The sequence below is a fragment of the Procambarus clarkii genome, chromosome 62 (assembly GCF_040958095.1).
Source record: "Procambarus clarkii isolate CNS0578487 chromosome 62, FALCON_Pclarkii_2.0, whole genome shotgun sequence".
Classification (NCBI taxonomy): domain Eukaryota; kingdom Metazoa; phylum Arthropoda; class Malacostraca; order Decapoda; family Cambaridae; genus Procambarus; species Procambarus clarkii.
In genome coordinates this window covers 17328068-17338793 of record NC_091211.1, presented here as the reverse complement: position 1 = coordinate 17338793, position 10726 = coordinate 17328068, and the positions used below count along the sequence as shown (strand labels likewise).

General features: G+C 48.5%; 1 protein-coding gene across 1 annotated transcript; it reads right to left on the bottom strand.

Moving 5' to 3' along the window:
• Positions 1-116: 116 nt before the first annotated feature.
• Positions 117-1052, bottom strand: LOC138354331 (uncharacterized). Its single transcript, XM_069308483.1, has one exon. The coding sequence runs from the start codon at positions 1050-1052 to the stop codon at positions 117-119; it is 936 nt and encodes a 311-aa protein (XP_069164584.1).
• Positions 1053-10726: the final 9674 nt, after the last annotated feature.

Genomic DNA, 10726 nt, shown 5'->3' with positions numbered 1-10726 from the left:
AAACGCACGTTCAATCCCACCATATTGTCATAGTACTTTAAGACAGATCTATCAATTTATGGTGATTTCATTGGGTATATTTATAGTGAACCACAATGGTGGAGGGCATAGTGTTATCAGTTGGCCAGAGTCGAGCTAGTAAATATATCACCCTTGGCCATTAGGGTGACTGAGGATGAGTATCTCTCATCCTCATCCATTAGGGTGACTGAGCATGAGTATCTCTCATCCTCATCCATTAGGGTGACTGAGCATGAGTATCTCTCATCCTCATCCATTAGGGTGACTGAGGATGAGTATCTCTCATCCTCATCCATTAGGGTGACTGAGGATGAGTATCTCTCATCCTCATCCATTAGGGTGACTGAGCATGAGTATCTCTCATCCTCATCCATTAGGGTGACTGAGTATGAGTATCTCTCATCCTCATCCATTAGGGTGACTGAGGATGAGTATCTCTCATCCTCATCCATTAGGGTGACTGAGCATGAGTATCTCTCATCCTCATCCAATAGGGTGACTGAGGATGAGTATCTCTCATCCTCATCCATTAGGGTGACTGAGCATGAGTATCTCTCATCCTCATCCATTAGGGTGACTGAGGATGAGTATCTCTCATCCTCATCCATTAGGGTGACTGAGCATGAGTATCTCTCATCCTCATCCAATAGGGTGACTGAGGATGAGTATCTCTCATCCTCATCCATTAGGGTGACTGAGGATGAGTATCTCTCATCCTCATCCATTAGGGTGACTGAGGATGAGTATCTCTCATCCTCATCCATTAGGGTGACTGAGGATGAGTATCTCTCATCCTCATCCATTAGGGTGACTGAGGATGAGTATCTCTCATCCTCTTCCATTAGGGTGACTGAGGATGAGTATCTCTCATCCTCTTCCATTAGGGTGACTGAGGATGAGTATCTCTCATCCATTAGGGTGACTGAGGATGAGTATATCTCATCCTCATCCAATAGGGTGAACGAGGATGAGTATCTCTCATCCTCATCCATTAGGGTGACTGAGGATGAGTATCTCTCATCCTCATCCATTAGGGTGAAAGACGATTAATATCTGCCACCTTCAGACATTAGGGTGAGAGGACGAATATCTCCGAGCCACAGCCACCACACACAGACAGACAACACAGACCTAACAACAATGGCACCTTTACAATGATTGTTGCACAGTATTCCATGATGCACAGATGGAACACAGGCCATGATGCAGTTAAAACCTGTCTATATGTTTGTAAGAATGTTTACATGTCTATACTTGTATGTTTTTTATTCAAATCATCATCCGTCTTGATCATTAGCACATAAGGATGATGTAATTGTTATACCAGAATGTTTATTGAAAATACTGATTGTATTTGATGAGAACAATTCTCATTACCCACTCAGGACTAGCAACAAATAAGACTCCTGTTCAAAGCGAACAATCCGTGTGCTATAATGAGCAAGCCTTTATTGTAAGTCTGATCTTCCTAATCCATTGTTTCGCCTCCCTCAAATATCCTTCATTTACTTGTTATGCAATAAATAAATAGTAAATTTAACTATCTTGCAACATTGTAATTCGCGTATTATATCGCATACATGTGTTCCGTAATAAAATAAAATACAGTAGGTTTACGTAACACATTTTAGCAGCCGAAGTCGGAAACGTGGCCGAGCATTCGGACGCGGGGTCTCAGGTGTGCAGGCGGGAGGTTTTGGCGCGAATAAGTGGAGGGAAGGCGCCAACAGCTGGGCCGGGGTGGCTGGACCGCCTCTCCGCGCCGCCATGTTAACACACGCCCCGCTCACACCACCCCCACCCCCACTGACAGCCCTCTATAACCTCATACGGGCTCACCGTAGCCTGTGCTACTTGGAAATTTGTTCCAGGTAGCGAATCTTTAACAACAACAGCCCTCTACACTCAGTCCACTCTGCATGCACATCTAGCTCACTCTACACCCATTCTCAGTCCACTTTACAACCACTCCCAACACACCTACTCCGAGCACACTCACTCAACACCCTGCCCACTCAGCCAACCATCACTAACTATTGCATACTTAATCTCTATATCTGTTGTATAATACATATAAATTCATCTAACGTTTATCATGTGTTTAGTATAATATGTCTATAATTTGTGTAGCAATTCGAATATGTACTGTGGCTGTTATCAAACTTGGCCATGTTGTCTATAGCGTTCCACTTGGCCATGTTGTCTATAGCGTTCCACTTGGCCATGTTGTCTATAGCGTTCCACTTGGCCATGTGGTCTATAGCGTTCCACTTGGCCATGTGGTCTATAGCGTTCCACTTGGCCATGTGGTCTATAGCGTTCCACTTGGCCATGTTGTCTATAGCGTTCCACTTGGCCATGTCGTCCATAGCATCCCACTTGGCCATGTTGTCTATAGCGTTCCACTTGGCCATGTGGTCTATAGCGTTCCACTTGACCATGTGGTCTATAGCGTTCCACTTGGCCATGTGGTCTATAGCGTTCCACTTGGCCATGTGGTCTATAGCGTTCCACTTGGCCATGTGGTCTATAGCGTTCCACTTGACCATGTGGTCTATAGCGTTCCACTTGGCCATGTGGTCTATAGCGTTCCACTTGGCCATGTGGTCTATAGCATTCCACTTGGCCATGTGGTCCATAGCGTTCCACTTGGCCATGTGGTCTATAGCGTTCCACTTGGCCATGTGGTCTATAGCATTCCACTTGGCCATGTGGTCCATAGCGTTCCACTTGGCCATGTGGTCTATAGCGTTCCACTTCGCCATGTGGTCCATAGCGTTCCACTTGGCCATGTTGTCTATAGCGTTCCACTTGGCCATGTGGTCTATAGCGTTCCACTTGGCCATGTGGTCCATAGCGTTCCACTTGGCCATGTGGTCTATAGCGTTCCACTTGGCCATGTGGTCTATAGCGTTCCACTTGGCCATGTGGTCTATAGCGTTCCACTTGACCATGTGGTCTATAGCGTTCCACTTGGCCATGTGGTCTATAGCGTTCCACTTGGCCATGTGGTCTATAGCATTCCACTTGGCCATGTGGTCCATAGCGTTCCACTTGGCCATGTGGTCTATAGCGTTCCACTTGGCCATGTGGTCTATAGCATTCCACTTGGCCATGTGGTCCATAGCGTTCCACTTGGCCATGTGGTCTATAGCGTTCCACTTCGCCATGTGGTCCATAGCGTTCCACTTGGCCATGTTGTCTATAGCGTTCCACTTGGCCATGTGGTCTATAGCGTTCCACTTGGCCATGTTGTCTATAGCGTTCCACTTGGCCATGTGGTCCATACCACCCCACCGAGCAGTGCGGCCACCCGTCCTCACCAAAAATAAACGTAGAAGACACAACAATTACTGATCGTTCGGAAAAAAGCAAAGCCATTAACATATATTTATTTTATCTGCATAATATAATCACATTCGTAGCCTCATGCGGCTGTAATATGTTAAAATTAATATATTTAACAAGTTAATTAATATGAATTATTTGTGAGAATTTGTAAATCTACGAGAGAGAATTAAGGCTGGAGGCGCTAGGCTTGCACTGATCAATACGCCAGCCTGAATTTAAGTCCAATGATGAATCATGATGCTATTAAGTCCTTTTCACTGTAATGTTATTGTATTGTTCATTTGTTATACATAGTTTGAAAACCCTTGATGTATGTAATATGCTGTTATATAGTAGATATCATGCAGAATAATTCTTATTCCTTATATTGTAATGAAAGTTTTAACGGTTTCTCAGTTGTATGAGATGGGGGGGGGAGTACCGTAAGTATAGCTGTGGGGGGGTACTGTGTGGGGGATACTGTGTGGGGTATACTCTGTGGTGGGGGGAGACGGACTTGTCGGGGTGTTGGGTTACAGTTATCAATAGACCTTACTGTTGTTAAGACAGTTCTTGCTGTGACAGAGGTAGACAGGACGAGGTGTGGTGTCCTGGTGCATGAGACAGTAAACAGTTTACCATACACTCACAGGGACAGGTAAACAACAAACCGGACTGTTTGGTGCACACGAATCCATATTTCGTATCTTTAATATTATTATCATCATATGGGCTGTCTTAACAGGAGGAGGATGAGGAGGATATATATTTAAACGTCACCTTGATATTTGGTAATTTAATTCGTTAATTCAATGTCCAGTCGGCTCATTATCACCCCTATCCACCATCCCTTCACACTATCCAGTTCCCATCGTCAACGCTCCTTTCAGTGGCCTCCAGCGCCCGCCTTAGGCTGCCACTCCCCATCATCTGCCCTACACTACCACCTTCACCTCCACCAGTACCCACGCCAGCCACATATCGAAATACGGTTGGCGGGTACCGCAGAGTTGCTGGCTGTCCTCCACCCGCACTGACCCCTGCGGGTGAGACCTGGGGCCAGATTCACGAAATCACTTACGCAAGCAGTTACATACCTGTACATCTTTTTTCAATCTTTGGCGGCTTTGTTTACAATTATTAAACAGTTAATGAGCTGCGAAACACCAGGAGGCTGTTTATAACAATAACAACAGTTGATTGGCAAGTTTTCATGCTTGTAAACTGTTTAATAAATGTAACCAAAGCCGTCAAAGATTGAGGAAAGATGTACACGTTCGTAAGTACTTGCGTGAATCTGGCCCCTGGCCACTCTGAGAGCTCTTGCCTGTCTGACACCCGCTCTCTTCTCTGGCTTAAATTCACCTTTATTCACTGGAGCACCTTCCCTCTCGGTCCTGCCTACTTATTCGTTTCGTCTTTACTAAAAATCGCCCAGCCACCTGGGGTGGACGGTAGAGCGACGGTCTTGCTTCTTGCAGGTCGGCGTTCAATCCCCGACAATCCAAGTGGTTGGGCGCCATTCCTTCCCCGACCGTCCAAGTGGTTGGGCACCATTCCCCCCCCCCCGTCCCATCTCAAATCCTTATCCTCACCCCCTTCCCAGTGCTATACAGTAGTTTCTTTATCAGCTACCTCACCCTGTCAGAGTAAATGAGACAAATGTATGTGAATGCATGTGTGTGTGTATATATGTATGTATATGTGTGTGTGTGTATGTATATGTATGGGTATAAAGTATATATGGAAGCTGATCAGAATTACATTTCACCTTTGTGAATGTACATTAATGACACTATGTAAAGGACACATCAAACACTTTATGTAGGGCATACGTAAATCTGTGTATCTTTGTATTTACGTATGTAGGTTAGCTTAGCATTTTAAAAGCACCGAATCACCTTCTGTGGTTGAGTGTTCAATAAACCCTTGAACTATATATTTAACACATCTCTAACCCTGTCCATGGAGGACAGAAGAAAATGTATATATGCTGGTTAGAATTGTAAATGTGTGGCCACGTCTGTGGTAGAAAAAAAAAAGTGCTATATAGTCGGAATGGCTTGGCACCTCTCCTGATAGTTCCCTTCCCTTCTTTATTCAATAATATACAATAAAACGATCATATTTACATCAATTTACAAGGGAAAATACTACATTTATATAGTTTATATAATTCTCAGTAAACCCATTTTCCTTATCATGAGCGAGCAGGAGCTGTAAACCCCAAATGGTATACTGATCCTGCCTCGCAAGAACTTCATAACCGTGCCAACTTACTCAACTTGGGTACTTGTCCCTTGAGAGATACTGTGTCAAACACTTTCTGACAATCCAAAAATGTGCAGGCTGCTGAATATACTCCGTCTCATCTAAACCCTGGTCGCCTGGTAATAGAATTCTCTTAGGTCTGTGAGGCAAGCTTTACCACCCTTGGACCTGTGAGGGACGGTGCTTATAGAGCCCTTGTCACCAGTTGCTCTACTACCTATTTGTCATGATAATTGTCATTCATTTGCATGGCCTGCAAGGTAGAGACACTGATTTGTAATTTTGTATGCATGTACAAATGTATGCATGTATGCAGCCACTTGGGCTGGACGGTAGAGCGACGGTCTTGCTTCATGCAGGTCGGGATTCAATCCCCGACCGTCCAAGTGGTTGGGGACCATTCCTTTCCCCCCGTCCCATCCCAAATCCTGATCCTGACCCCTTCCAAGTGCTATATAGTCGTAATGGTTTGGCGCTTTCCCTTATAATTAAAAAAACGTTTTAGGGGACCTAACTCTAACAGACTCAGGAATGAACACTCTAGCGGGTCTGACTTACTGTCTATTGGTAGAGAATGATTATCTATCTATCTATCTGGTGTGTGGTATTGAGTACCGTCCATGGTAGTTCCTATATTAACCAGCGGCCAGATGTAACGGTGTGGTACAGTAGTGGTGGCCCAGGCGGCACAGTACTACAGTGCACAGTTACACCGTACACCAGTGACCGCGGGACACACCTAACACATCACATATATATATGACTGACAAAATAAACAATTAACTGTGCGTGCCAGAGAAGCGTGTAGTTGGTGAAGCTGCCACCGGCGGCGCTGGGAGGCAGGGCCACCCCCACTACCCAATCAATACGTCTCCCCTACATGGGCAGGTCCACCTATTCCTCCAGTCGTCCAGTCCCACATATTACTGCCTTCATAACACATACATATCTTGAGATGATTTCGGGGCTTAGCGTCCCCACGGCCCGGTCCTCGACCAGACCTCCTTTTTGTTACATACCCTCAGGAAGCAGCCCGTAGCAGCTGTCTAGCTCCCAGGTACCTATTTGACTGTTAGGTGAGCTGGGGCATCAGGGTGAAAGAAACTCTGCCCATTGTTTCTCGCCGGCGCCGGGAATCGAACTCGGGGCAAAAGATTACGTGTCCTGCATGCTATCCGCACAGCCACCGGCGCCCGTGTGTGTTTGTGTACGTGTGTTTATACATACCATACATACATAGGTATACATAACCCAGTATGCTGAGGTATACATGCCCCAGTATGCTGAGGTATACATACCCCAGTATGCTGAGGTATACATACCCCTGTAGCCTGAGATATACATACCCCTGTATGCTGAGTTGTACATACCCCCTGTATGCTGAGGTATACATGCCCAGTATGCTGACGTCTACATACCCCAGTATGCTGAGGTATAGATAACCCAGTATGCTGAGTTGTACATACCCCTGTATGCTGAGGTATACATACCCCTCTATGCTGAGGTCTACATACCCGAGTATACTGAGGTATACATGCCCCAGTATGCTGAGGTCTACATACCCCAGTATGCTGAGTTGTACATACCCCTGTATGCTGAAGTCTACATACCCCAGTATGCTGAGGTATACATACCCTGGAAGGTATACATAGTATGTGAGGGGTGTTAACTAACACCAACACTGCTCCTCCCTCACTAAGACTCACTGAGGCACGGCAACCCTCCATCACTCACCTCATTGTTCACGGTCGTCACTGTACACCGTGTCCCAGACGTCACTGTGTCAGCCCTGACGTCACTGTATCAGCACGCGACGTCACTGTACAGCACGTGACGTCACTGTACAGCACGTGACGTCACTGTACAGCACCTGACGTCACTCTCCAGCACATGACGTCACTGTACAGCACGTGACGTCACTGTACAGCACGTGACGTCACTGTACAGCACGTGACTTCACTGTACAGCACGTGACGTCGCTGTACAGCACGTGACGTCACTGTACAGCACGTGACGTCATTGTACAGCACGTGACGTCACTGTACAGCACGTGACGTCACTCTCCAGCACGTGACGTCACTGTATAGCACGTGACGTCACTGTACAACTTCTCAGTGAAAACAAAATGCCATTCACCGCTCCAGAAGAGACTTTATTTCAGGTATTAAAACAAGTTTATTTGCCGCGTAGAGCTACGCAAGCTTTAATACGGTGCAAGTAGCCTAATTAGTACGGTGAAAATAATAGGGCCACCGCGGCCATTACTGCAATAAACAACAGTGCCGACCTCAGCCCGTCTCGTCATAACGTCAACGTCTGCCAGTCCCCTGACGTAATTATCAAACAATTGGGATATATAACTCCTATATAACTCCTGGCAGGAATATATATGAAAGATCGCGGTGGCCACGTGGCCAAGATGGCTGCCGTGACCAGAGGTAACTTGGTGAAAATAACAGAAGTGAAGACTTTTACGGTAAAGTAATTATTCTCACGGGGAAAATATATCTTTGGGGGTTAATTAAATAGTAGACAAGCGGCAAGGGTTAGAGTTACATTTTTAAGGGCTACCTTCAAGCACAGTGTCGGGGAGGGATGTTCTCCTTGAACAAAATCCACAAGGGCCGTGACGAGGATTCGAACCTGCGTCCGGGAGCATCCCAGACACTGCCTTAATCTGGGCAGTGTCTGGGATACTCCCGGACGCAGGTTCGAATCCTCGTCACGGCCCTTGTGGATTTGTTCATATGATGCATCACGTTAGTGTGATCTCTGTGTGGAATGTTCTCCTTGTCTTTTGTGATGTGTCCTGAGTACAGGTGCCCTGGGTACATGTGTCCTGGGTACATGTGTCCTGGGTACATGTGTCCTGGGTACAGGTGTCCTGGGTACAGGTGTCCTGGGTACATGTGTCCTGGGTACATGTGTCCTGGGTACATGTGTCCTGGGTACAGGTGTCCTGGGTACATGTGTCCTGGGTACAGGTATCCTGGGAACATGTGTCCTGGGTACAGGTGTCCTGGGTACAGGTGTCCTGGGTACAGGTGTCCTGGGTACAGGTGTCCTGGGTACATGTGTCCTGGGTACATGTGTCCTGGGTACATGTGTCCTGGGTACAGGTGTCCTGAGTACATGTGTCCTGGGTACAGGTGTCCTGGGTACATGTGTCCTGGGTACAGGTGTCCTGGGTACATGTGTCCTGGGTACATGTGTCCTGGGTACAGGTGTCCTGGGTACATGTGTCCTGGGTACAGGTGCCCTGGGTACATGTGTCCTGGGTACAGGTGTCCTGGGTACAGGTGCCCTGGGTACAGGTGTCCTGGGTACATGTGTCCTGGGTACAGGTGTCCTGGGAACATGTGTCCTGGGTACAGGTGTCCTGGGTACAGGTGTCCTGGGTACAGGTGCCCTGGGTACAGGTGCCCTGGGTACATGTGTCCTGGGTACAGGTGTCCTGGGTACATGTGTCCTGGGTACAGGTGCCCTGGGTACATGTGTCCTGGGTACAGGTGTCCTGGGTACAGGTGTCCTGGGTACAGGTGTCCTGGGTACATGTGTCCTGGGTACAGGTGTCCTGGGTACAGGTGTCCTGGGTACAGGTGTCCTGGGTACAGGTGTCCTGGGTACATGTGTCCTGGGTACAGGTGCCCTGGGTACAGGTGTCCTGGGTACAGGTGTCCTGGGTACAGGTGTCCTGGGTACATGTGTCCTGGGTACAGGTGTCCTGGGTACATGTGTCCTGGGTACAGGTGCCCTGGGTACAGGTGTCCTGGGTACAGGTGTCCTGGGTACAGGTGTCCTGGGTACATGTGTCCTGGGTACAGGTGTCCTGGGTACAGATGTCCTGGGTACAGGTGTCCTGGGTACATGTGTCCTGGGTACAGGTGCCCTGGGTACAGGTGCCCTGGGTACAGGTGTCCTGGGTACAGGTGTCCTGGGTACATGTGTCCTGGGTACAGGTGTCCTGGGTACATGTGTCCTGGGTACAGGTGTCTTGGGTACAGGTGTCCTGGGTACAGGTGTCCTGGGTACATGTGTCCTGGGTACAGGTGTCCTGGGTACAGGTGTCCTGGGTACAGGTGCCCTGGGTACATGTGTCCTGGGTACAGGTGCCCTGGGTACATGTGTCCTGGGTACAGGTGCCCTGGGTACAGGTGCCCTGGGTACAGGTGTCCTGGGTACATGTGTCCTGGGTACAGGTGTCCTGGGTACAGGTGTCCTGGGTACAGGTGCCCTGGGTACAGGTGTCCTGGGTACAGGTGTCCTGGGTACAGGTGTCCTGGGTACAGGTGTCCTGGGTACATGTGTCCTGGGTACAGGTGTCCTGGGTACAGGTGTCCTGGGTACATGTGCCCTGGGTACATGTGTCCTGGGTACAGGTGTCCTGGGTACAGGTGTCCTGGGTACAGGTGTCCTGGGTACAGGTGTCCTGGGTACATGTGTCCTGGGTACAGGTGTCCTGGGTACAGGTGTCCTGGGTACATGTGCCCTGGGTACATGTGTCCTGGGTACAGGTGTCCTGGGTACAGGTGTCCTGGGTACATGTGTCCTGGGTACAGGTGTCCTGGGTACATGTGTCCTGGGTACAGGTGTCCTGGGTACAGGTGTCCTGGGTACATATGTCCTGGGTACAGGTGCCCTGGGTACAGGTGTCCTGGGTACAGGTGCCCTGGGTACAGGTGTCCTGAGTACAGGTGCCCTGGGTACATGTGTCCTGGGTACAGGTGTCCTGGGTACAGGTGCCCTGGGTACATGTGTCCTGGGTACAGGTGTCCTGGGTACAGGTGTCCTGGGTACAGGTGCCCTGGGTACAGGTGCCCTGGATACAGGTGTCCTGGATACAGGTGCCCTGGGTACAGGTGCCCTGGGAGCTCGTGCCAAGGTGCGTGAGAACAGCTTAAGACGAGGACTTACGACACAGCGTACCCACCATGGCCCAGCGGCTCCAGTTAGTTAATATGTGTTATCAACATACCAGTATATTCCCACTGGTATATAGCTGTTTTATAGTGTTTATATAGTCAGTGTGTTTATACTGCCAGACCAGGTGTGTAGCTGGGGCCAGCCAGGTGTGTAGCTGGGGCCAGCCAGGTGTGTAGCTGGG

Bases quoted from the DNA above. Each gene is read 5' to 3' on its own strand.
- LOC138354331 (XM_069308483.1), bottom strand. From the start codon at position 1,052: ATGGATGAGGATGAGAGATACTCATCCTCAGTCACCCTAATGGATGAG.